Genomic DNA, 27875 nt, shown 5'->3' on the forward strand with positions numbered 1-27875 from the left:
CTTTCTGTGGGATAGGCCACATGTTAACTGTATTGTTCCTTATATTTATGGTTCTAAAGAAATGGGCCTGTTAGGCAGGTTGGCATGTTTTCAGGCAGTAACATTGCAAATTTCAAACAAATAATTTCCACTTTCATAAATGCATGTTTGTCATGCCAGTCGTATGAACAGCAAGACGATTATGAAATTAATGGTATGATACACATGTTTGTTGTACAGCACAATCTTGCAAATGTACAGATAACACAAAGTACTTCTCTTCACATTTTCTCTTTCTAAATAATCTGATCACCCTCCATCTTGAAAAATAGCAAAAATATCTTCTGTCTCTGGTGTTTTCCATGCTGAATAATCTAGTTTGTTGAAGTTGCATGCAAAATCCAGGGACACAGATAGGATTTGGATTCACTGTTTGGGTGGACCTATAGGCAAGGAAAGATTTTCACTGAAAATGACTTATTGTCATATGGTCTGGACATATTGGTCTGTTCCTCACACAAAGCTATTGTATGGCTTTATGACTTGACATACATATAGCATACCAAAATAGTCAATATAGTCTATAGTGACTATATTAATAGTGACTTTTGTCCTTTTTAGTGCATGACAATGTCAGTTACTGCTCACTTTGAGTGTATGGAAAAGAGCAGCCTGGACGTTCTGCTAAATTATCTCCTTTAGTGTTCCATGGAAAAAGACATAAGGGTGACAGAACGATGAACTTTTTATTTTTGGGTGAACTACTGTGTTCCTTTAAGACATGATGTTATATGATGTGAAAGGACTCTTTTTAACTCCCTCTTGTACAGCTCCTTCAACTTGGAGGCTATTCTACAGAAGTCATTTTCCTACAGAGAAAAGAAGGCAAAAACAAATATGTATGAAAATGCAAAAAAAGATAAGAAAAATAAGGCTCTTGTCTTTACTAAAAGTTAGAAGTGTAAAACCCTGATCAAGGTGCAAAAGTTGTGGAAAATTAGTTCAATATTCATGACATGGTCTTGCACTGTTTGGTACTTGATATTCTGTAAATTCAGCTTCTCTCTTCTCAGCATCATGGGATCAAATATGTTCTCACTGTATCTTTAAGCCTGCCTGTACACTAAATATGAGATTTAAACACCTTCCTAGGCTGTTCGGTCATTTGTAATTGAATTCAGGTTTTTTATTATTTTGTTATATATATATATATATATATATACGGATCAGCCACAACATTAAAACCACCTGCCTAATATTGTGTAGGTCCCCCTCGTGCCACCAAAACAGTGCCAACCTGCATCTCAGAATAGCATTCTGAGGTGATATTCTTCCCACAATAATTGTACAGAATGGTTACCGTAGACTTTGTCAGTTTGAACCAGTCTGGCTATTCTCTGTTGATCTCTCTCATCAACAAGGCATTTCTGTCCACAGAACTGCCGCTCACCGGATGTTTTTTGTTTTTGGCACATTTGGAGTAAATTCTTGAGACTGTTGTGTGTGAAAATCCCAGGAGATCAGCAGTTACAGAAATACTCAAATCAGCCCATCTGGCACCAACAATCATGCCACACTCCAAATCACTGAGATGACTTTTTTCCCCATTCTGATGGTTGTTGTGAACATTAACTGAAGCTCCTGACCCACATCTGCATGATTTTATGTACTGCACAGCTGCCAAATGATTGACTGATTAGATAATCGCATGGATGTTTGTTGGTGCCAGACGGGCTGGTTTGAGTATTTCTGTAACTGCTGATCTCCATGGGTTTTTCACACACATCTGTGTGTGTAGTGAAATACAATAATTATGCTATAATCGGTGCAGAACTTTTCACTTGTTAGCACATGTGTTTATTTTTCTTTATAACAGCAATCATTTCATTATTTATTTGTTCATTCGCTCTGATAAGATGTCCTGTATCCGTCCTTCCGCAAGACGCATGCAGTTTTGTTTTTTAAATGCTAGAGGGCCAAAAGTTACATAGTGTAGCTTTAATTAGAGTTTTTTTGTCCTAAGCAGCTGTAATGAACAACGGGACATTTTATTGGTCGTTTGGTTTCTATATTTGGCATCACGTGGGATAACCCCGTCCGGTATGAACTGGCCAAAATGAACTGTCCAAAATGCGATGCGTGGTGTGAGTGCGAGGCGATCATCTGTCTTCCGCGACTGCATTCGGGTCCTTAAATAACATATAACATGCGAGTAAGGGCAGCCGGTGGAGTTTAGAGTAAATGGTTCCTCCATAGGGAGTTGGTGCCCTATGCAGACTGCGTAATATGCGTAGAGAGAGCGGTGGTACTGGTAGCTACAGTACCTTTAGCCTCCTCCATCACACTGTTTGATTGAGGACTCCGGTTCAAACAAATAAGGCTGGACATTGAAATGCATATCTTCTTTCACTACAAACTCTTCAGACATGTTTGTAAGTTCTGTTCTCTGGTTTGTATGCATCAGGCACGTACCATGGGCTTTGAGACTGGGCAAGCATCAAAGATTTTTAATACACTTTATTAAACACTGTGTCCAAAACGCGTTATACGGGTGAGTATTGCCTTAGAATCCACCAGTCAATGGAAACAATTGTCACAGTGGCGAACTTTATGACCAAATTTTTTTAAATTCTGGACAGTAATATTGCTCAAGTCACACAAATTAAAGATTGTCATATATTGAGCTGAGCATTTTTATGTCCATTAAATTATACAATGAACCATAGGGTCAGAAGAGCTTGTTTTGACATACAACAAAAAGAAAAATAAAAGATTGCCAGTTACTAGTTTCAACATCATAGGCCTAACAGTTCACTCTTCCCACAGTTCAAAGCCACTGGAATGGACAGCAGAAATTAACTAATCTGACCACCAAAGGCAACAATCTTAACCTGAATGCACAAGGCAAATGTAACGTAACGACACGGCAGTCTACGTTCTTAAAGGGGGAGTAAGAGATTCTTAAGAAAGACTGTTGATATTTGAACTGAACAGCCAAACAAACACACCCCTCCCTTCAGTGCTCCTTCAGAAGCTCTGCCCCCAAATTCATGCAAGCACATTGCCAATGCTGTGTGATCACAACAGTGTTGTGTGGATTGGTCTGATCCACTTTGTTTATTTTCCCATTTACAGAGCCAGGGCTGTGTACAAATACCAGATTTTTTTTCAACACACACACAGAACGGACAGCTAGCGGACCGTGAAGAGATATTTGCAGAATTTGACAAAAAGTGTATTGGATTAAAATTAATTACTCCACCTTTAATATATATTTTTAAAACAGAGATTGCGCCCTAACGTTAAAACTATAAAAAACACATAACACAACAAGGACATGATTGCCAGATCACAACTTCATAGCCTCAGACTAACCAGAAACAATGACCTGGTATCTATGACCTACAGTAGTATCTATAACACAGATTTTTAATAAATAGGGGAAGATGGGGGAAGACACCCCTCGAGGTAAGTTGATTATATGTACACTGGCGGCCAAAAGTTTGGAATAATGTACAGATTTTGCTCTTATGGAAAGAAATTGGTACTATTATTCACCAAAGTGGCATTCAACTGATCACAATGTATAGTCAGGACATTAATAATGTGAAAAATTACTATTACAATTTGAAAAAAATGTTCAGAACTTCTTAAACTACTTCAAAGAGTTCTCATTAAAAAAATCCTCCACGTGCAGCAATGACAGCTTTGCAGATCCTTGACATTCCAGCTGTCAGTTTGTCCAGATTCTCAGGTGACATTTCACCCCACACTTCCTGTAGCACTTGCCATAGATGTGTCTGTCTTGTCGAGCACTTCTCACGCACCTTACAGTCTAGCTGATCCCACAAAAGCTCAATGGGGTTAAGATCCATAACACTCTTTTCCAATTATCTGTTGTTCAATGTCTGTGTTTCTTTTTTCTTTTTGTTTTTCTGTTTCAAAAGTGGCTTTTTCTTTGCAATGATTCCCATAAGGCCTGCACCCCTGAGTCTTCTCTTTACTGTTGTACATGAAACTGGTGTTGAGCGGGTAGAATTCAATGAAGCTGTCAGCTGAGGACATGTGAGGCGTCTATTTCTCAAACTAGAGACTCTGATGTACTTATCCTCTTGTTTAGTTGTACATCTGGCCTTCCACATCTCTTTCTGTCCTTGTTAGAGCTAGTTGTCCTTTGTCTTTGAAGACTGTAGTGTACACCTTTGAATGAAATCTTCAGTTTTTTGGCAATTTCAAGCATTGTATAGCCTTCATTCCTCAAAACAATGATTGACTGATGAGTTTCTAGAGAAAACTGTTTCTTTTTTCAATTTTTGACCTAATATTGACCTTAAGACATGCCAGTCTATTGCATAATTTGGCAACTGAAAAACAAACACAAAGACAATGTTAAGATTCATTTAACAAACCAAATATCTTTAAACTGTGTTTAATATAATGGCAAGTGATTTTCTAGTACCAAATTAGCAATTTAGTATGATTACTCAAGGATAAGGTGTTGGAGTGATGGCTGCTGGAAATGGGGCCTGTCTAGATTTGATCAAAAATGACTTTTTTCAAATAGTGATGGTGCTGTTTTTTACATCAGTAATGTCCTGACTATACTTTATGATCAGTTGATGCCACTTTGGTGAATTAAAATACCAATTTCCTTCTGAAACAGCAAAATCTGTACATTATTCCAAACTTTTGACCGCCAGTGTATATATTCATAGGCCTGCACATCATATAATTTATAGAATAAGTTTACCTTTCAGATAATCTCCTTGACTGGGATTCTGTTATTTGGTTTGCCTGTCATTGTTTAGTTATTATTCAACTAAATTGTGAAAATTAAAAATCACATTTTACTTTAAATTTCAAAAATACATGTGACGAGGAGGAGGGCGGGGCTGGGCTGTGAGTCCACACGTCCAGCCCCCAATTGGGCTAATCAGCCGAGGAGAGGGATAAGGCCGAGCCGGATGCGGCAGTTAGAAAGAGCTAGTGTAGAGATGCTAAAACAGAGGATCCCACTTTCTTGACCCTGTTAAAAGCCTAGCTGCCACGTTTTTAATCAGCTGTAAGCGGGATAACGAAGTTTGGGGGAGACCGATGTACAACGAGTCTAAACTTGATGAAATAAGTGAGTGGATCACAATTTCCAAGTCTTTATGGGAAAGAAAATGTTTTATTTTAGCAATAGATATCAGGTGGAAAAAGCTACCACTGACAACAGCACTGATCTGCTTATTGAAAAATAATGAGTCTAAAATCACTCCTTATATGATCTTGTACATTCGATGACAGAGGACCTAACTGGGCAGCCAGGCCAGGTAAGGAGGACATAGATGAACCTAAAATCAGAAATTCGGTTTTGCTTTCATTTAATTTAAAAAAATTGTTTGTCAGCCAATGTTTAATATCTTTTAGGGTGTTCTCAAATGAACAATTCTTGTCTACACTCACTGGGAAATAAATTGTGAATCGTCAGCATAACAGTGATAAGATATGCTGTACTTCTGAAAAATAGAGCTCAGAGGAAGCATATACAGGGAAAATAACAAAGGTCCTAAAATCGACCCTTGAGGGACACCGCACTGTAATTGAGCCGATGTAGAAGAAAAATTACCTACATTTACAGTGAACATCCTTTCTTTTAGATAGGAGGAAAACCACTGGAAGGCCATACCCTGGATGCCAACCATACACTCAAGACGATTGAGAAGAACATTATGGTCGATATTGTCGAATGCGGCATTGAGATCTAATAAAACTAAGACGACAGATGAACCTGAATCCATGGAGATAAAAATATCATTAGTGACCTTCACCAATGCAGATTCAGTGCTGTGGAAGGGTCTGAAACCAGACTAAAATGTAGAGCTGCGAATAAACATCTTGCTCCAAAATCTTGAAAATAAAAAGCAGTTTGGAGATTGGTCTGTAATTGTTGTGTATTGCCGGATCCAAAACAAAAAAACAAAAAAAAAAAAAAAAATGTTTTTTCAACAAAGGATGTAGAATTGCATGTTTCAAACTACTTGAAACAACCCCACTTGCTAAGGAGCTATTAATTATAGCTGTTACACAGGAACTGGTAGTTATGAAAACTTCTTTGAAAAGGCACGGAGAAAGAATATCCAGCTTGTAACTGAAACACTTCATCTTGGAGACTACATCTACTAACTGTTCTGACGTTACTGGTTGGAAGTGAGTCAGGGAGCAGGACAGGGAAGGTATTAGTGGTTGATCAAATTGTGAAGGTACAATAGCACCTTAATCTGCTCAGTTTTGTGAGTAAAATGTTTAAAAATGTTTCACAGGTCTCTTGGGTGGCATCCAGAAAAGCATTTTTAGTTGGGTTTAAAAAAGAATCGATTGTTTTGAACAATCCTTTTGGTCGATTTGCATTATCAGATTAATTTAGAGAAAAACTTAGCTTTCGCTTCCTTTACAGCTCTATGATAGTTAGTTAAACACACCTTTCAAATATCATAAGACCTGAAACTTGTCTCCTTTCCACTTGCGCTCAGCTTTTCTGCACTCTTGTCTGAAAGCGCGGGTGACGTCATTTAGCCAAGGCTGTGAAACACCCTTAATTCTCCTTGGCTTAAATGGAGCGACATTATCAAGTGTAAAAGTACAAGATTTATTAAAAGCTTCAACCAATGACTCAGTTTCAAATCCAGCTAAGACATCATCTGTGAAATGCTTTAGATAAAATTCTGAAAAACAATTGGCAGTAGATGAGTGAATGGTCCGGGAGTGACATAAGGGCTGAGAAAAAGTAGGGAGAGGACAAGTAGAGACAGACTCAAACATTATTGAATAATGGTCAGAAATGCCAATATCTAAGACCTCTAAGTTGGATACAGAAAGACCATAAGACAACACAAGGACCAGTGAAATGTCATACACAATTTAAAGACTTAAAGAGAAATTAATTTACCAGAAGTTTTGATGGACAGCATACGTGAATATTAAAATCCCCAAGAATCAGGAGTCTATCACCACGAGACACCAGTCCAGAGAGAAAGTCAGAGAGTTGTTGGATGAAGTCCTTATTAAATCTGGGAGGTCTGTACAAAAGTGTGCAGAAAGCAGGACCCAAGACGTTAATCTTTAATAATTGGACCTCAAAACTGGAATACAAGTCCGCAGGCAGCATTATGCATTTAAAAGTGTTTCTAAAGATAGTGGCAATGCCACCTCCTCTTCCTGAAGTCCGTGGGGAATTTAAACAGTCACAGCCTGGTGATCTTAGATCCCCAGGGCCATTTGCTCACCAGGATTTAGCCAGGTCTCAGTGATTAATAAAAAGGCCAATGATCATGATATAAAAAAGTCATTCAGAATAAAAGACTTGTTCGATATTAATCATGTATTAATGAGGGCCATCTTAATTGTGGCGACATCTGTGTTTTGCGATGTGTGTTTCAGCAGTCGGAGGGAAATGCAGTGAAGACCAGATGGCCAATATGTGGTGGCTGTCAGAAGAATCAGTCGGTAATCTGCAGGGATGTCAGCGTGACCATCGATGGACATACTGGGGGCGACTCGCAATTCCAAGAGCAGCGCAATAGTTGTAAATTCCATCTGACAGACAGGCCGAGGAATTCAAACGCCAGATAATCCAGGGATGAGTAGGAAAAAACCACGTAGGAAGAAAGATGATTGCATGAACCTGCAAACAAGCAGGGAGCTCTTTGCTGAAACTGGCGAGGGCCAACAACAAAACTTCAGCAGGCCAAGATGGGCAACAGAAGGCAGAACATCCTCAATGAATCCACCAACACAACCCGAATTCAAAGTCCATGTGCTCCAGCCCCACTGGACAGGGAATCAAGCAGCATATTTAAGACTGCACATAGCAGTCCCTGCGATGACCATCAGTGAGTAAAGCGGTGTTTATTTCGTTTGAGATAATCCAGTCAAACGAGAGGTGTAGCATTGATTTCAAACAAACTAAAAAGTCAATAGTCCATAAGATTGTCCATAAAAGAGAGGCATAAAACTCTATTTCCTGTGTTCTCCAATAACCTTTATTTTGTAATGATGCTGCTGTCACGGCTCAGGTGAGTTTGCTGGTTTGTATTGTATGTTTTGTTATTTTCTCTCCCTCATGTTCCCCGGGAATTACAGTATAGTAGTATTTAAACAGGAGCCACCTGTTATATGAGAGTAGTTCATATAAAACAGTACTGCATTAGAGAAACAACAGTAAGCATACTGTATTTGGTAAACGGTACATTGTTGTAAATTATAATAACAGTACCAAAATATTTTTTTTTTACAGTAATGTACTAGTGTCTGTGATGACAGTAATTTATTGTAAATTAACAGGTACATTTTTTTACAGTGTGGAAATCCCGGGGGAACGCTGATCATGCCATTGATTAGCGTGCCGAGCAACACCTGTTCTCCTCTAATTCATTCCCTTCTTAAGCCCTTTGTGTTCTCAGTATGTTTGCTAGATTGTTGTTTGGTGTGAAGTAACTAACCTCACTCATTCTGCCTAGTTGGTCCTGTCTCATGTATCTGTTGGTTGTCCACATGTCGGGTGTGTGGTTGCCTTCCAGTTCACTGCGTGTCAGCTGGATTTCCACGGAGGATACCTGGTCTTTGTCTGCGTGTCAGGAGCTAGATCACCCTATCCTGCTGGGCATCGTTCTGCACCTCACTTAGCTTCAATGGAGGATTCCATGAATCTATTCCTGACTTCCACAACACACACACTCATTCAATGAACACACTCTTTACGGATTGCCCCGGGCGAGACCACAGCACATACACTTCTCTGTCATCTCTCCCCACTGCTGCAGCCGGTGCCGGGATCCTCGACATCCACAGTGACTGCTCACATTTATTGTAAATAAATCCTTTGAACTGTTCCTCTGCATTTGGGTCTGTTTGTCTCGCTATTGCTCGTTACAGAACAATCTAGCCAAGTATGGACCAAGCGGAGGAATCCCTCTCTCAGCAGGGAGCCTTGCAGGGACGTCAGCAGGATAAAATCTCCTCATCTAACCGGGCTCTGGAGATGATGGCTTCGCAGCTTGCCGAGCTCACCTCTGCCATGAAGCAGCTCCACCAATCTCCCAATACTGGCTCCTCTCAGGAAGCATCTTTACAGGCTTCGGCGGTTCCCCTGGTTTCTGGGCGTTTTGAAGCCCGCATTTCCCCTCCAGCCCCATATTCATGTGAGGTTGAATCCTGTAGCGTGTTCCTTTCACAATGTTCCCTGTTCTTCATGTTACAGCCCTCCACTTTCACATCAGATACGATGAAGGTGGCTTGTGTTATCACGCTCCTAACCAGAAGGGCTGGAGAATGGGGTACTGCCATGTGGGACAACAGACATCCCTGATGCGCTTCCTATCACGCCTTTTCCATGGAGCTCCGCCGAGTGTTTGATCACTCGGCTCAAGGTGGGGAGGCGGCGAGTGTCTTATCTGGACTGTCTCAAGGAGATCGACGAGTCTCAGATTATGTGATTGAATTTCGCACCCTGGCTGCTTCTTGTGAGTGGAATGACCACGCCATGTGGGATTGATTTCTGCATGGGCTTTCCGTTGACATCATGGACGAGATTTACTGTTACTATATAGGCTAATAAAGTTAAGTAATAGGACTACTTGCTTCTTCGATGTACCACCTGATGATAATATGGAGGGAAATAAATGCAAGAGCTTCTTATTGTTGCTGTAGTTACAAACTTAACGACTCTGTACTGATGTATGATTGATGCCAAGTAAAATTATGCGCTCTGACCACTGAGATATATATATATATATATATATATATATATATATATATATATATATGATAGATAGAACTGGATCGCTGACGCAACGGTAAACTGCTTGGAGGAGGTGAAGCCACCGGAAGTGTTCAAGCGGCCATCTTAGTATGCCCAAACTGTCATAGAGCTTCAATGACTGACAGAAGAAAACACCCCGTTTCACCGTCTCTGACCTCTGGATACAACAGTCGCATTTCACCCTCTAGTGACAATCATGTTTAATGTATAATTTGCTTGTTATGGATAATATTTGTTAAGAGGGAGAAGATATAGGCAGACTGCGATGTCAGAGCATTCACTTGCCCCGGTGTTCAGCCTATCAGTGCAGCACAGCGATCACCAAAGGAAGCGGCAAAACTGTCCACAAGTTGTAATTAAGTAGAAAAAGCTATCTGCTTGTTTAGAGTGACAATACATCCTTACCCCGAAAGGAACTAAAGATAGTTTTTTTTTTTGAAGGTCAGTGTATAGATGAAGTTACTGTTTACAAACAAACACTCCACCCCTTCCGGGTTCTTTTGGTTGTCCAGAAAAGAGATCCTGTCTATGGGTGCTTCGCTCAAATTGCGCTGAAACTGCCCAAAAAGTGCTGTTTGTGGGGTTGAAACACCCCGTTTCCCACAGATTACTGGAGATAAGGGCTTCTCCACCAGATTGTTGCATCAGGAAAAAAAATTCAGGATTTTACATAAATGATGATATTTCACGGGTCACCGTCATTGTTACAGCATCTGCTCTATTAGACCCAACTGACCCGCAGTAAGTGTTGGTGGAAATCACACAAACTCTGATCGCAAAGGGCTGTTTTTAATTTCCAAAGTGCTGTCACTGTGACAGATATGAAGTCATATATGATCTAATGGTGATCTTAAATGATCAAGACTACTACATATGATATAACAGGAGAAATGGAACCCCTCTTCACCACCGCAGCGCATGGACTACTGTTTGTGAAAGGATAAGTGAATAAAAATGTCATACAGCGAAAAAGATGTCTTTGCATTTATTTTGAATTCAGTAAATAACATTGTTCAATCGAAATGGCTGTTGTTAAGATTTGATATGGAATATGATCATATTGAAAATCATATTTATTGTTTGTGGGTTAATAATTTAAGCAGTTAAGGCACATTGTATGTCTGATGGTAGTTTTCATTTCTTAGTACCTAAATTCATAGGCTTTAGAAGTGTGTTAAACATGTGAGGAGTTGTATTCATCAACCTGTTACATGTCTAACATGATCAAGTTTAAACTTGTTTTGCCGATATTTCAGAAAAAAGAACCCACATACTGTCTTCACTGTAAACCATAGATATTCCTTTATAATAACTTATATTAACATTAAAAGACATTATATTATATAAAGCTTAACCTCTTAACATCCGGCCTTTTTGTGCATGAGCTTCAAAACGACATACCCAAAGTAAAACTCTTCCAGTTCTTGAACCCTTTGGTCTACAAACACAAACTTGGGCTTTGAAAGTAGACACTTAGACATTTGTTATTCAAGAGTAAAAATATATAATTGTAGTATACAAAAATTAGTTAGCCACATGTCTGATGAAGGTCTGACATAATTTTGAAGTCAATATGACCAAAACTCTTTGTTTGAAGTGTACTTCCAAAAAAAAAGGTCACTTGGAGGTGCCAATAGACCACTTGTAGTAACTCAGTAAACCAATGATCAAAGTTGTTCAAAACACACAATTTGTTTATATTTCAATGTAAAAAATACCACACAAACCAAAATATACATGAAGATATTTTTTTCTTATTATTATTTGGGAATATATTATAATGCATTCCATATATATTTATGCATTTTATAAACAATGTGAAAAGAACATTGCAATTTGAAATGTTGCAATGGAAATAAACTTTTACTTACAATAAAGATGCTTCTGTTCATTTTTCCCCCATACAAATGTAGAATGACTTAGTCATTTTTCAGAGCTTTTGCTCTGCTGTTCACCCATGGTCTTTAGCCACTGCCTCAAGCCGGGGAGCCTCGCTCTCCTCGGCTTCGATCACCGTAAGTGAAGCCTGGAGCACCAATGCAAACTGAATGAAAAACAGTGGAAAAAAAGTCAATGCATTGGGAGTGCGTGTGCTCTGGGGTCTAACTCACGGTGAGCGAAGCCGGGGAGGGTGGCTCATCTCGGCTTGAATGACATGCAAGAGCCCCCTGGATGTGCAGCTGAACAGGGGGTTTGATGAAAAAATACAGTCGGGAGGAGCGGTTCCTCCAGGCCCTCGGTGATGGTGACTGAAGCCGGAGAGCGTGGCTCATCTCGGCTTAAATGACATGCAAGCGCCCCCTGGATGTGCAGTTGAACAGGGGGTTTGAGTGAAAATGCTGTCGGGAGGAGCGGTTCCTCCAGGTCCTCGGTGATGGTGACTGAAGCAGAGGAGGGTGGCTCCTCTCGGCATGAGGCAGAGGCTAAAGGCCCTGGGTGAAAGGCATAGCAAAAGCAGTGAAAAAAATGGGAAAGTCAATGCATTGGGAGCGTGTGTGCTCCAGGGTCTAACTCATGGTGAGCAAAGCTGGGGAGGGTGGCTCATCTCAGCTTGAATGACATGTCTGAGCCCCCTGGATGTGCAGTTGAACGGGGTTTGATGAAAAAATGCAGTCGGGAGCATGTGTTCTCCAAACCCTCAGTGATGGTGACTGAAGCCGAGGAGGGTGGATCAGATCGTGGGTCCAAATGCTGAGTTCTTTGTCAACAGTACAGCAATAACACGCTATAACTGCACACCGTGCGTAAAAGTGCAAACACAAACAAACACAGTCCACGGTTTTCCACTCTGAACCTTCACGATAGGGATGTGCAGATCGCTACTAAATATCGATACTTCCGATACTGATGTGGTATCAAGAATATCGATCCTCACTTAAAAATATTGATTCTGAAGTTTTTTTTTAACTAGTGATTTTATTATTTAGATAACATGAATATTAATGCATCTCATAAGCTTCGAAGTGGGAAAAAAAGAATTATATGAGCGAATTGTTGCATGGCACCAGAACTATTTTTCTTCCGCTCATTTTAATGCGCAGAAATGCTAAAATACACCAGCAGTCAGACAGCACTCACCCTTTCAGTCATAGCGCTCGTTCAAAGAGGGAGCAGTGCTGTCCTGAGGTAAAGACAGAAAAAACAGCATCTAGAGTTATTCACACTAAGTAATGACAAACCTAGACGTGACATGTATTAAAATGGGCTTGTTTGACCATTTGTACAGGCTTATTTAAATTCAGAGTTGTTAAAACATTGATAATGATCTGTAATCCTTGTTAATAAATGATACCCTTATGAAAACTACCCATGGATTTACTGTAGTAATGTTGTATTAACCATGACTATTAACCACGACTGTAGTAACCATGTTTTTTCTTTTTGGCAGTAACCAAAGTTTTGATACAATTAACCTTGGTTTTACAACAGCATTACTGTAGTATCCATATTTTAACTTGCCTTTAGTAATAGTAACCATATAACAATATCTATGGTTAATTTAGTGATTCATTTTTAAAGGGTAAACCAAGCAGCCTAATAATTTTCTGCTTAGGCCTATAAATGTATAATAAATTTAAGTAATAATTTAAGTTACTAATTTTATCCAAAAAATTCGTATAAATTAAATTTATTAGAGGTATCGGTATTGGTATCGATATCGGCGATACTGGCCTAAAAGTACTCGGTATTGGATCGAAAAGAAAATAAGTGGTATCGCCCATCCCTACTTCGTGAATCGGCATCAGGGATATATACAACTCTCATATCATTGTTTTCATCTTTTCATTAGCTACACGACCCATCAGTCAAAAATGATGGCGCTTTTCACTGGCCGGCTTTATCCAGAGACAAACATGGATGACACAAATCTTTACATCACTCGACTGTCCTGTTTGGCAATTCTGAATGACTACCCAATCACAACTGCACAGAAAATTTTGAGGGAGGGCTCATTTTGTTCATAAGACCCTCCCAAATATCATGTTTGGGTGTTTTGCTACTGAAACACTGCACAGAGTGCAAGATTTTGCAGAGAATGGATGATAACGTGTTGAATCTGTAAAACCTGAACAAAGACAGATTGATCAATACTTCTCATATTTGTACATTTTTGGACTAAAATCTCTAATGGATTTAATTTATTGGACTCTTGCAATGAAAAGCATACCAAAGTTTGGAGGATTGTGCTCATCTGTGTTTGACTGGAAGACAATAAATGTCAGAACTTCCGTGTTTTGATTTTCACTCCTGACACGTTTAATAAAATCTCATTGTTGTAGTCTCTTTAAAATATCAAATCTTGAGACCCAGATCTTTCAAATGATATATTGGATGTCAATATTAGTTTACAATTCCACAGTTTAAACATGCATTAAACATAAATTAAATGTAAATAAAATACGCAAGTGGGTCATTTCTGACCCACCCGTCATTAAGGGGTTAAAAGATTATTAAAACTGCAGCGCTGCTTATTTCCACCATTGAAATCTGCTGCTCGAAAGAACCCAGAAGCGTAGTTTCCTGAGGAGTGACGTCAGAGTAATTTCATCTATATGCACATACATTAAAGTCTTCTACAAAAAGCTACTGAACATTATCACTGTTATTTCAAAATATGAAACCATTGTTTTGGCCAACAAATATTATAATTAATACATTTACATTTAAAACACAAAAAATTAAAATGTGACAACTTAAAATGTATGTTTTCTAATAAATTGCAGCCCCCTTAAATTCTTTGGCCAGTTCATGAATAATTTATTTGATTTTATATTATTTATTTGAAAGAATTAAAAGAACAATTTCATGTCTATCCTTGTATTTTTCATCTGGTCGAGGTTGATAAGGGTTTTAGAAAGTAATTAGTAACAAGTAATGTAGTTACTTTGCAGAAAGAGTAATTAGTACAGTAATCTAATTACACAGTAGAAGATGCAATTAGTAGTTAGTAATTAATTACTTTTTTAGAGTAACTTACTCAACACTGTTCATAAGGCACATATTTGACACTAATTACAGTTATAACAAATGATCACACCTCCACCCTCTCACACAATTTTTTGTAAACATTCCTTATTTCTTTTTCTGTTGTTACTGTTAAATAGACTAAAAAGTTACCATCAGGTTTAACAAAAGAAAATCTTGCTTAAGACATGATATTATAAGATCTTAAAGATGCTTTTAAACTCCCTCGTAAATAGTTCCTTCAGCCTATGGGTCATTCTACAGAAGTCATTATCCTACAGAGAAAAGAAAGAGGAAAATAGGTTTGAATAATATCTGTGAAAATTACACAGTAAAGCAAAACGGTAAATAATAACTTTCAGCAACAAAGTTTAAGACTCTTGGCATATTTTAAATGTAAATGACTCTATTAACAGTTTCATGAAATTGGCAGAGATGTGGCCTGGTGTTGAGCGCATGTACAGTACTCTGATGTGCTTAGCCATATGTTACATTTAAATTTCCCATTACCCTTAATGTCCAGTCGTATCTCAACTCTATCTAATAAAAAGCCAAACATAAATGATAAGAAAATTAGATTAAGTGCAGGTGAAACTCACCCTGTTGGAGATGCAATGTTGGAACACATCTTCAATATCTGTAACAAAGTCACCCACTGTCTGGTAATCATTGTTCTTTAACTTTAGCTTTGCTCTGCCCAGCATCAGTGGGCCAGAAATGTCCTCACTGAATCCTGGAACCTGGAGAGCAGAAGTGCAAACACATGCATATACAGTATACCAAATATAAAAGCTTTAAATACTAAAATCAAACAGAGCAGCACAGATCACAGTCAATACAAAGCTCTTAAAAATAAGAGGTTTACGTCAGTGAAGGGGTCAGTTGTGCTCTCATGCAGCAGGTATAACAGCAAATACTGGCAGTACTGAAAAAGAACCAAACACAGAGAGAAAAACAGATGTGCCTGTATAAATCTTGATGAAAGTATAACAGTGTCTTTGTTACCTCATCATAGTTTAAAAGTGTTTTTAGCAATTTCAGTTTTGCTAGCTTCTGCCACTGAATTAAGGCCCCGATATACTTCATTTGAAATCGACGAAGGAATGGGTGTGACGTAATTTAAAACCAAATCTGGTCAAAAAGGTGTTTTTGAGTTTGTTTTGGTGGTTTGTAAAGGTCCGATATACTTCAGATGAAATCGAAGAACAAACAGATGTAACGTTAATTAGAACAAAATCTGGAAAAAAAAAAAAAAAAGGTGTTTTGGAGTCCGTTTCAGTGGTTCATAACAGCTTGCCTGGGTGAACTTTTAGGATAACTTATTAATGGCTGCTAAACACCATCTTACTGCCACTGGTCCACGTCACTGGTGGATGTGACCTGGAGCTCCACCTACTTAGAGGCTGACAACTAATTCCCGTTCTCGCCATGCAGTTATTTGCGAGTTGGTGCAAGTTTACCTACATCTGTACGATCGTTCGCATAGAGACTTTTTCCAAGACCAAGTCATGCGATTTTTTTGTTTTTGTTTAATTAGCCTACAAAAGGAATCAAATCTACTCATATACTCTCAAGTGCCCTTTTGCTCATGCGCCATCTGCAGCTGAAAGCCATTTACACATCAAGATATGGCTCTCTTATCATCATTCTTTTGTCTGTATTCTGCCCATTATTACTCTTTTATACACCCATCTTTTCAGTTGTATCAGTGTCATCATAAATTACAATAGCAGAGTTTAATCGGCGCATATTTTGGCCGTGTATAGTGTGTCATCAATTAAAAAAGCTTCTTTTTCTGATCTAGTGTGAATTCTACTCATAGAATAAGGCATAAAGTAATTGATAACAAATTTTAATGTCACATTAGTTAAGGTTTTACTGAGCGTCCTCATATTTAAATGCTCATCTAAACACCTCCCACAGTGGTGTGACTGGTGTCTGAATGTTCGCAAACGGTATACCGTTGCTCAGCTGTTTAGAACTTCTTTTTACCCGTGAACGAAGAACTTCTCCGTAAGTAAATTGGGGCCTTGACCCCCATACCACTTATACCACACTTGCTCACTCCAAAAAAACCAAAATGGAAACAAATGGGTGATGCTAGGGTAAATAAGTTAGGGCGTGGTACAAAATGAACAACCTTGAGTGTATGAGTGTGTGATGTGAATTTACCAGTCTGTAATGAGAAATTGGACTGCTCAAAAAATCCTGTTGAGTCTTTTGACTGGAGACTTCCATATTCTTCATCACACAAAATGTACAGCTCCATTGGCTTCTATACACAGCACACAAAACACACAATGTCATGCGCCAAGTCTTGGTCTAAACCAGCATGCTTTGTTTCTCTCTTTCTCTCACCCAGGTGAATTGTCGTCTACAGTGGGTAAGTGACAGTCTGGATGAAAAGCTCTTGGGCACTCATCACAGCACACAAGATCTTCCTCAGAGTTACACATGTAGCACACATCATCATTCTGTTGGTCAAGGACATAAAACATGTTTTAAAAAATCACCTATAACTCGTCACAAACTCAATTACTTTTTTGTCAGAGTTTGTACTGTCTTCAAGCACATTTCAAACATGATTTTCAAGTATTGGTGAGAGATGAATTTTGGTGGCCATGGTTATTTGGCCATTGCTTTTTAAAGATGAAGTACTGTATGTAACCTTTTTGATGTCAAAATACCTTCTACTATCCCAGTTTATTGTTCATTGACAACTATAAGTAAGCCATTTGTATAAAAAGTATAAAAACTGAGCCTCCCAGGAACTATCAAAACACTGATGCTTATATTTTTTTTTGCGGCCCGCTCAGCTCCACCCATCCCTTTCTAGCTCAACCTATAGTGTGAGTTTGGGGCATGGCTACTTGTTCAGCCACGCCCCATATGAACATCAATGACAGACGTGTACACAAGAAAATACATTTAGCTTCACAAAAATTCAAAGACTTGGTTAAAGATACAGAGACAGAGAATGGAGTAAAACCAGATTGAACGTTAGCGTCACATTTACAAGGTGGAAGACACACACACCATCAATGATGAGATCGCTCTGGCAAACGAGAGCAGCAATAAAAATATCGCCATGCAAGTTGCTTAAACACCGCCACCTCTCCCCCCGTCAACAACAATGATCTCACCTAAGGCGCCAAAATTGTAAGAAACGGTGCTGTCATTACACTTACTAGTTACTAGAAGAACAATACTATCTCATGTGCTGGATCCCCCGCACACCCAACTGGCATTTAATCCGGCGATGTTATCGGGTGACCCGATTTCTTTACCATGCTTTCTGTTTGGTGTGTGTATGTTATAGTGGTCTTATTTATTAGAGGTTAAACTTTTACCACCTTTTATTTAGTACAGCCTATTTGTTTATAAGGAATAAGAGAGTGCAAAAAGGCATGTTGAGTCTAATGCTGCCTTCACATGCTATCGGAATTATCGTAAAAGGAGTTTCCCACTTCGGAATTTGCACATGAACGACCCCTCAAGTCGTAATTACGACTGGGAAACTCTGAGATAATTTTGATATCTGAGATAGTTGGAGTACTAAACTTTCAACATGGCGGAGGAGAGTACGGTTTCTTTAGTGAATGACAGGTTTTATAAATTTTTGTAAATACAGCTCATTGATAGCGCTTACCGTTTTGGTCATATTCAATTATGTATATCAGCAACTATTTGATGCATGTTTTAAATTTTTTCAGAAGTGGGAAGTAGGATAATAGCACATGAAGGCAGCATAAGGGGTGTTGGCAAAGGTTGTTTGAAAACATACTTTATTTTTGTAATTCTGATTGATGCCACTAGTAGCGCAGAAATTACACACTTCACTTTTAACTTTGTTGTGAGATTTGGCTTACCGCATACTGATCCAGATTTTCACAGATGTCACAATCGCAGTTGATTATATGTAGTATCAGAACTCTTTTCTGGAAAGCAGTTAAAAACCCACTGATCAGTGTTATTTTTTAAAATATGCATATGTTGATAGCTTTTTCAAGGTTTTTCAAATGGTTTTGAGTGTGAATTTGATCTAGAGATTCTCTTATATAACAGTTTTCCCTTTTTCCTCGCTCTGTCCACAATGGCTCAGTCTTTTTTCTTTTCTTTTTTTACCATTATAAGTTGTCCAAGGGGTACTTCATGGGACACAATATCTTTCCTCCATGTTCCTTCTGGTTTTTTCAATCTGATGAAATCCTCAGGGGTCAGCCAGAGGTCTTCAGTCCTTATGCATTTCCCACAATGCCCTGGGATAGTGACATAACAGCACAACATAGGGGCTCTATACCATTTACATTTACGTACAGTATTTTGCAGACATTTAATCATTCATTTGTGTTCTCTGGGAATCAAACCCATGACGCTTTACCAGTTGAGCTACAGTTACCACTTTGCAGAGCAATTCAAGCTAAACATTTACATTAACTGTCAATATGTAGGTTGTCTTAGAAACTTTTACAGACATGATTACAAAATGTGAAACACATTTGACTGAAAAAACATGTTGAAAGTGATGTTTAGTTTTGTCGATGTTAAAATACTTTCTCTCAATAGTATGGAGTGATAAATTAGTTTCCTTTGGCATAAGCCCCGTCCTACGGTTCAGTGTCAGTGTTCTTGTTCAAACCGTCAGAACCTGCCAGAAGGCGATGACGACAGGGGAGAGGAGCTTACCCCCAACAACAGGTTGAGACCTAAACTGGTGGTATTGGGGTGGTAGTGAGTGAAAGCAATGCGGCATAGTGAGCAATGAGACACAGCTGTGGGACCTTAAAAGGCATAGGCTAGATCATTATTGGATGAGATGCCAGAATTGAATGAACGAATGAATGAATGATGTGATGCTACTATGAGTCCTCTGCGAGAATTATCACTTAGAACTTATCACATTTCTACTACCAATGGCATGACTTTGGGATGGGACTCCAGGAGCATTTAGAATATTTGTTTGACCATTTGACATTAGTAGAGTAGAAATGCCAAACTGCAGCTTTAATATTTGAAGTAATTCATAAATAATTTGCCTACTCACAAACCTGAGGCAAAACGATACTTGTGAAGAATGCCAGAGTTGGAACCACATTTAACAGGTAGGGTGGGACCTTCAAACATGGTCATGTCAGTTACATCATCATCATCATCATCATCATCTACATCATTATCATCATCGTCATCATCACTGTTGCTGTCATCTTCATAGTGAACTTTGTCCCTCTCATCTGATTCTGACAGAGATTTTACAACACAAGCAAAAAGGAAAGAAAATTATAAACATATAAAATCCTTCTTATTCTGAATTTCTGTGTCATCATTTCATATTTAATATAGGCCCTATTCTACATGCAAATTGAGCTCAGTTGGTAAACATAAAACGAAAACTGGGAGTCATATCATAACCATAATACTGCAATTTGCTTATGTAAAAGATCACTGTCTGGTTATGAACTACTGTTATACTGACCAGAGCTTTCGTCATCTGACCTGTTGGAGGGGAACAATTCTGTCCTGCACTGTGGCAAAAATAAGAGATGAAATCAGTGCTGTGGAATATGGGAACTAGATCTAAATTTCCCTGCAGTACAAATGCTGTAGTTCAAGAATAGTTTAAAAGTTTAGAACATAGACCCTCAGCTATTCCATAATCAAAAACTACCACTTTTTAACTATTGTAAAAGCAACCCCAGTATTGTTGATATCTATTGCATAGGCCATGGAACAAGCAAATGGTGCAGTTTGTTATCATAACAGGATCTAACCTCTCTTCTTCTGAGCCTGCCAGTGACAACTGAGGATTCAGGAGAGTTACTCTGTGCAACAACAGTGAAAGAGTGATATATTGCCTGCTGTTTCACAAAGTATATTAACCATTTTTTTCTGTTTATTTGTTGTGTAATATAAAAATAGCCAAACCTGTCCATCCTGAACCCTACTTTTCCTAAAGGTTGGGGATAAGAGAGATCTACCCTATGAATAGAAAGAAAGAACACTTTAGAAAGTAAAATTATAATTAATGTGTTGTTTTGGTATTTTCTTTCCTATGTCTGTATTTAAATGAATCTTTATTAATTTCACTTTAAATGATTAAAAGATTTATTAACTATTTTACCATACAGTTAAATACAATATTTTTTAGTACCAGTAATTTTTTTTTAACAATTATTGAATGGTAATTCTAATCGCATTTGATACCTTTTTTTAATACTATTAATAACCCATTTTTACACACCTCTATGAGTTTCTGTATTGGAATACCATTGTAAAGGATGCTGCTCTTCCACTTTTTGTTCCTTCCCTTTCCTCCAAACTTCTCAAACTCTGTAGGCTTGAACCACTGCTCTTCACTTAAGATGCACTTCTCCGCTGAAGACACAAAGATATCACAATATATTCAGCCACTATTTCAATGTGTTATGGAACTGTTTTAGAGGATCCGACTCATACAAACTTGTCCAAAAACACCAGAAAAAATTGTATTCTAGTTTTTTCCAAGACATTATACAACATTGATGACACTCTTCTTAGATACATTAAAACATAGAAATAGATTAAAACAGTTTTACACCTACCGTTATCAAATTTATCCAAGTATAGGACACCCTCTTTATCCCCACATGTAACAGGAAGTTGAGATTTGTCTTTAATTGTCTGTCCAACAGACTGGCTGGAGTCTGAAACAAAAGTCATGTTTCAAGGGAAAAGGGTTTCTGATTAAGCATATTAGAAATATAACTTGTTTGGAAAGGTTAAGAGTATGTTGTATCAATGGAATATTCAGGGTTCAATACAAGTTAAGGTCAATCGACAGCATTTGTGACGTGATTACCACATTAAAAAATTCAGACTCGTCCCTCCTTTTCTTTAAAAAAAGCAAAAATCAAGGTTAGAGCGTGGCACTAACAATGGAAGTGAATGGGGTACATTTGTGTAGGGTTTAAAGGCAGAAATGTAAAGCCTATAATTTTATAAAAGCACTTACTTTAATTCTTCTGTAAACTTGTCTATTATTTGAGCTGTAAAGTTGTTTAAATCATTGTTTTTACGGTCATTTTAGTGTTTTAGGGTTTAAAGCGTAAGTGTAAAGCTTCATAGCAACAAAGTTGTAAAATTGGATATAACTTTACACAGAAAAGTTTAGTAAGCAATTTTATCACACTAAGATCATGTTAACACGCATTGTCTTGTGGCAATACTTTTGAAATAGTGAGTATTTTAATGTGTACAGATTGGCGCCATTCACTTCCATTGTAAGTGCCTCACAACTTTTTTTTTAAAGGATGGAAAACTCAAAATTATGTTTGTGATAATTCACATTATGCCACAAATGCAGTTGATTGAGCTTATATTCCTTTAAGATAAATAAATATCCAGCCAAGTCTCCTAAGCAACCAAATTGGCCCGGTTGCTAGGGAGGGTAAAGTCACATGGGGTAACTTCCTCGTGGTCATTATAATGTAGTTCTCGCTCTCAGTGGGGAGCGTGGGGAGTTGTGCGTGAATGCCGCGGAGAATAGCGTGAGCCTCCACACGCGCTATGTCTTCGCGGTAACGCGCTCAACAAGCCACGTGATAAGATGTGCTGATTGACGGCAACTGAGATTCGTCCTCCGCCACCTGGATTGAGGCGAGTCACTATGCCACCACAACGATTTAGAGCACATTGGGAATTGGGCATTCCAAAGTTGGGAGAAAAGGGGAGAAAATAATAATAATAATAATAATAATAATAATAATAATAATAAAAAGTGTTTTGTGGCTTTTAGGTATTATCTATTAGCTTTGAAGCCATCTATATGCCAGTGTAGTCTCCTAAATGTTGACCAAATGAATCTTTATATGCACATTTATATCCTTCTTCTGATAAAGTACAATGATTTTTTTTCCCAATCAAATTCTTTTTAGAATGATAATATCCCTGCCCCTAGTACCACCTGCAACCAACTATAGCAAGTAAATCATGGTTTACTGCTGTGACATAACTAAATTCTATTGACTATTCTTTTTTTAAAGATATGAGCCTTTTGATATGTCTGGCCCAAACGTCCCGTTTCAAAAGGAAATCTGTCAACACAGGAAAGAAAACTGCACTCATCATGCGATTTCATGGGTCTTTAAGTGTAGACTACTAATCTTATTAAAGGTGCACTCAGTATTTATTTATTTTTATTATTAAAAAAGTATTTCTCCTAAAGAAATTAATTGCAATTTTGAAACATAATTATAAATATAATGATTCACATAATATGAAGACTCCATTCATATCAGTAACCTTATAAAAGCTGTTTTATTCTACATGGAGAGGGTCCGCACATGGGTGCTGCCATGTTAGAATCACATGACCAGCCGAATACTACTCGCTTAATCTCAGTAACTGCCTGTCATTGGACACTTTCACTCATGGATAAAATTAATCATGGCCTAATGTGAATGGTGATTTTCTACCAGTGGCGAATTCTCAGGGCCAGCAAAGCCTACTTTGCTGGCCTAACATGCCAAATAAATACATATTTTTCATCCTTTCATTCTCAACCACCTTTTTGCCTATGTATTTTTAATCGCTTTCCACTCTTAATTAATCTACAAATAAATAGAGAAAAACAAAGTTTATCCAGTCAGAATTTATTCCTTGATGCTTACAAGCGAAGTGTGACAACTGTTCCACAAATCGCATGCCAGAAGTGGAGCTTGTTAGCCGAAGCAGCGGGTGAGTCTGAGCTCCACTCCCTCAGGCCTTCAGAATTTCCACAGAATCCCTCAACAGTGCAAATGAATGAGCAACTAAAGTCAGATTGTCAGATTCATCAGCCAATCAGATTCATTTATTTGTTCTTGGTGGGTGTGATCTTTAGGATATGTCCCAGTCGAAGCCTTCTAGCTGGCCTTGAGTGACGCAATCACGCTTTAAGTGATGTACGTAATTTGAAAGCGAAGAGCGCAAGATCATCATCACTGCCGCTATCACCATTGTGAAAGAGATCCTTATGGATTTAAAAACAGGAGATGCTCTGCATGACTGTGTGATTGCTTAATTTATTAAACAGGAAATGAGGGCTGATTTTCACTTCAAGCAAATTGGTAAGTGCTTTTTGCATTGTTATAGCAACATCAGGAGTTTTCTAAGTGTAAATTATGCTGCTTGAGCATTCAGTGTCAAATCAAGTTTTGAAAAGTAGTGCTGCATTCCATTCAACACGGAAAGTCGGATTTTACAACTTCCTTCTAGGAAAAGTGCAATGGAATACATCTTGAAGTCAGAATTCCAACTTGTAGGCCCATGCAGAAATTCTCAACTCCGATTTCGCCGGGATGCAGGGGCATGATGTCACACAAACATGTCGACACTAGGGGAGATATACAAAGTAAGTGATAAACATTCACTTTATTAAGTAATATCGATAAATGAGTTTGTTTCCACATTACATGATATTAAAGATTGTTTAACAAACGCTTGCAGAAACAGGTGTATAAAACATTATAATCTCTTTTGATAATCATACACCTGTAGCACAAATGCTAGCGCTGCAGCACTGTTTATCAGTTGGGTTGCTAGGAGACATCTCTAATGAGAGTCAAACCCCTGCTAAGCTAACGGGAGCGTTGCAGTTCCGAATATCGGGGAATGGAATGCATTTATGGTCGGAGATATCAAGTAGGAATATCCCTCATCCAACTTGAATGGAACGCAGCATAACCGTGTACCCTGACGAAACAAAATGTACTGCAAGCAACATTTAAATCGCAAATATTATTAGATAGATTTTTCCAGGTATTATAGACCTCCTTGTTAGATTCATATGAAAAACTGTGATTTCTGAATGTCTATTCAGGAGACGTTCATTTCACAAACAGTCATGTTGCAGTTAAAATTAGGCTTGCTTGAACATTAAGTGTCGTTTCAAGTTCTGGCTTTCGTGCGTGGACGTGTTTTTAAAATGTCAGTTGGTATTATTAGTTGACTGCCACGTAATGTATGATAGGCATAGCGTCTTATTCATTGTGAAATTGTGTTTTCTTAATGGCATGAATCGCACTGAAGGCCTAGACTTAAAATGCACGGCCCGCGGCTGTTTTCTACAATGGCATCTGTAACTAAAAACTACTGCGTTTTAATGACGCTGCATCCACACCGCTAGGTGTCACTGTAAGTACAAGACAACTTACTGAGTGCAACTTTAATCTTAATTTATCAAATATATATTTTTTGTTGTAATTTTATTACTTAAAAAACATTTGGAATGCCTACTTTTGTACTTTTACCTTTGGTTTGTCTCTTTTTGTTTGTTGTACAGAAGGAAGATGGACCTGTCTCTTTGCAGCTTTGTGTTTTCATCTTCCTTTTTTGCCCTCGTTGTGCTTTCTTTCTTTTGCAATTCTCGCCTAGCCAGTCAGATCCGAAGCTGCTCTCCATACTCTCTGCTTCCCACTCTGATCCAGATTCACTGTTAGAATCTGTGTCTGACTGTTTGTCCATGTTCTGTGCTTCTCTGAAACACACTTAACATTGACCATACCAGATTACAGGATTTAGATTTTTTTATTATTATTATTTTGCATGGAGAAAGTCATTATCATCATTTTACAAAACCAAACATTTTCAAATCTGATCATATAAACAGTGCATATATATATATATATATATATATATATATATATATATATATATATATATTTTTTTTTTTTTTTTTTTTCATAAAATGATTGTGTACAGCAACAAAAAATGCATCTTTTGTCAAATCCTCTGTTTTTATTTGTTATCATTAACATTTATATTATAATATTTTTTCTCTGGGCCAAGTAATATTTTATTCAACATATTACATTCTTAATATTTTAATCTAGTAATGGGTTTACACACCGTATCCTAGTTACCATTTCAATTAATTGACTGAATTTGAGTATCTGAGAATTGGACAACTTTGTTTAACTTTATGAAAAAATACACCTAAATAAAAGTAAAAAATGCCCCTGAATTTAAAAACAAACAAATAAATAAATCACTCCTTAAGAAAAATGCTAATTCATGATTGTATCACCCAGCAGTTGTACACTATGTAGACCTTTTCAGAATCAGAAAGTAAGTATGCTTACACACAAAAGGAATTTGACTAGGTGACAGAAGCTTCCGGTGCACAGATAGGACAAAGGATACACAAAGAATAGAACTAAAATAAAGTTAAAAACAAAACAAAACAAAACAAAAATAGAAATACACAATAGTACATAATGTTCAGGAAATATGTACAGATATGCTATACAGATATGTGCAAGGGAAAAAGTTTTGAATTAAGATATAGTTGGACATTAGATTATATTGCACGGTGATACGAACTTACCTTTAATTGTTTCAAAATGCAAAAACAATATCCTCCTGACGGCTCACGCCGTCACTAGATATATTAATAGTTATTTGAAAGAAATGGAGCGTAAGCTCCTTTCTGATTTTTGTTCAGTATCTCCCTCCCACACACTATGGCTGTGTCTCGTTTCGAAGTGCGTGCTAGGTAGGACGCGTCCTTTGAAGGCTGCAGTATACCGAGCGTCCTTCTTTAAACAAATCTCGTTTAAACGAGACGGCCGCCGTAGGACAAACGGAAACGAGACGTAACATGGTTGCTATGACAGCACGCCAGTCTTTAACAAGCACGAGCGCTTTGAGTGAGAAGGGAACAATGTCCCTTTAGAAGGGAATGTATGAGGTCAGTTTTAGGAGAGTTATAAAGATGTAAAGAGAAAAGAAAATAGAGCACTTTTAGTCTAATACTTTATTTTAATTATATATTAATATAATAATAGATATTATATACTCTGCACTCATCTAATGAGGTACTTCAACTTGAGAATTAACATTACTTGCGTTTGTGCATCATATTTACGGGCAAATTGGCGTTATTTTTTATTTTTATTTTGACATTTCCGTTGAAGCAAAGAATTGTGGGTTGTGAGTGCCCACGAAGCATACACCTCATGCATCCTCCGAATTCCCGTGAAAGAAGGTCGCATTCGAAGTGTCCTACTCGCTGTTATGAAATGAGACAGCCTGGATGACGTACGCGGCCGAGAAACGCGACCTCCGGAGTACGCATCCTTCCAAATGAGACACAGCCAGAAACAGAAACAAAACTGAAAGTTGCTTCCTGGACTGTTGTTCTGGGTTTGAGTGACAGAAAATATAACGTATTACAAAACCTTTGCAAAATGAGATATCATTTGTGCTAGCCTAAATATGATGCATATAGAGCCTATTTGTTTTCTGACCCTTATTTTTTAAATTACAGTGGAATTGCATACACAAGATATAATGTACTTTACCTAATGTTGTCCACACCTCTGTCAGTTTTTCTTGTTCCGGTTCCCTTTGTCTCACACACAGACAAATACAATAAGTACACACACCATCTAATTTACTTATTATTCCCTCCCCTCACCTCCAATTGGTTTTTTCATGTTTTCTCCACCTAATCACATCTGTGATGTCTGCATTCCTAAAAGCAACACTTACACAACAAAATATTTAATACACATCAAATATGTACACATAACAGAAAACTTACATGACAAAAGACATTTATTTATTTATTTGATTTTAAAAAACACACACACACACAATAAATGGCAGTTGATTAAAATAATGTTAACTTGAATTAAAAATGCAATAACATTTCTTTTGAATTATAACCTGCAAATCACTTTGAAAACAACAAAAGCATGTAAATATTCCCATTTAACCACTAAACGTCTGCTCATTGAACTTCAGGTCTTAAAGTCGTTTTTTCTGTTAAAATAGTTTTACTGATCCTAGTTTAATGTGCAGAGACAACTATAAGTTAGCCGTTCATAGGTGTAAACAGTATGGCTCTTCTGAGCTTTTTGGAAACCTGTTTGGAAATAATTGTTATTTTTGCAATTCTGTTTAATTCGAGTGGTGCAAAAATTACACACTTTAGGGTACACCAACACTGACAGACATTAAATTGCTAAAGGTTGCCACTGACTTTATTTCCATTAGTAGTAGCTGTATTGCGTCGCTACTCATTTGCATAAAGTTCAACTTAAAGGGTTAAAATTGCGAAGCTCCAAAAAGCACATAAATGCAGCATAAAAGTAATCCAGATGACTCCAGT

At 37.8% G+C, this 27875-nt stretch overlaps 1 protein-coding gene across 4 annotated transcripts; it reads right to left on the minus strand.

Moving 5' to 3' along the window:
• Positions 1 to 13905: 13905 nt before the first annotated feature.
• Positions 13906 to 27207, minus strand: LOC127451401 (nuclear body protein SP140-like protein). 4 transcript variants are annotated; one of them, XM_051716091.1, is made up of 15 exons: positions 27064 to 27207; positions 25012 to 25248; positions 21325 to 21426; positions 20985 to 21118; positions 20669 to 20722; positions 20515 to 20565; positions 20220 to 20268; positions 19795 to 19983; positions 18872 to 19005; positions 18616 to 18684; positions 17105 to 17220; positions 16919 to 17021; positions 15612 to 15671; positions 15346 to 15486; positions 13906 to 15021 (listed from the first exon to the last, which is right to left on the minus strand). In XM_051716091.1, exons 2-15 carry the CDS (start codon positions 25223 to 25225, stop codon positions 14941 to 14943), a joined length of 1497 nt encoding a protein of 498 aa, XP_051572051.1. In that variant the 5' UTR covers positions 25226 to 25248; positions 27064 to 27207; the 3' UTR covers positions 13906 to 14940. The 4 variants fall into 4 exon arrangements, with proteins under 4 accessions (XP_051572051.1, XP_051572052.1, XP_051572050.1 ...); XM_051716092.1 differs by lacking the exon at positions 27064 to 27207 and adding an exon at positions 26088 to 26852 and having other exon boundaries at positions 19795 to 19977; XM_051716090.1 differs by lacking the exon at positions 27064 to 27207 and adding an exon at positions 26088 to 26851.
• Positions 27208 to 27875: the final 668 nt, after the last annotated feature.

This window comes from Myxocyprinus asiaticus, chromosome 14 (assembly GCF_019703515.2).
Source record: "Myxocyprinus asiaticus isolate MX2 ecotype Aquarium Trade chromosome 14, UBuf_Myxa_2, whole genome shotgun sequence".
Lineage (NCBI taxonomy): Eukaryota > Metazoa > Chordata > Actinopteri > Cypriniformes > Catostomidae > Myxocyprinus > Myxocyprinus asiaticus.

Coding starts and splice junctions, on each gene's coding strand:
- LOC127451401 (XM_051716091.1), bottom strand. CDS start 25,225: ATGGACAAACAGTCAGACACAGATTCTAACAGTGAATCTGGATCAGAG. Junction 20,269..20,514: donor GCAGGCTCAGAAGAAGAGAG/GTTAGATCCTGT, acceptor TTTTTGCCACAG/TGCAGGACAGAATTGTTCCC. Junction 15,487..15,611: donor CAACTGACCCCTTCACTGAC/GTAAACCTCTTA, acceptor TCTGCTCTCCAG/GTTCCAGGATTCAGTGAGGA.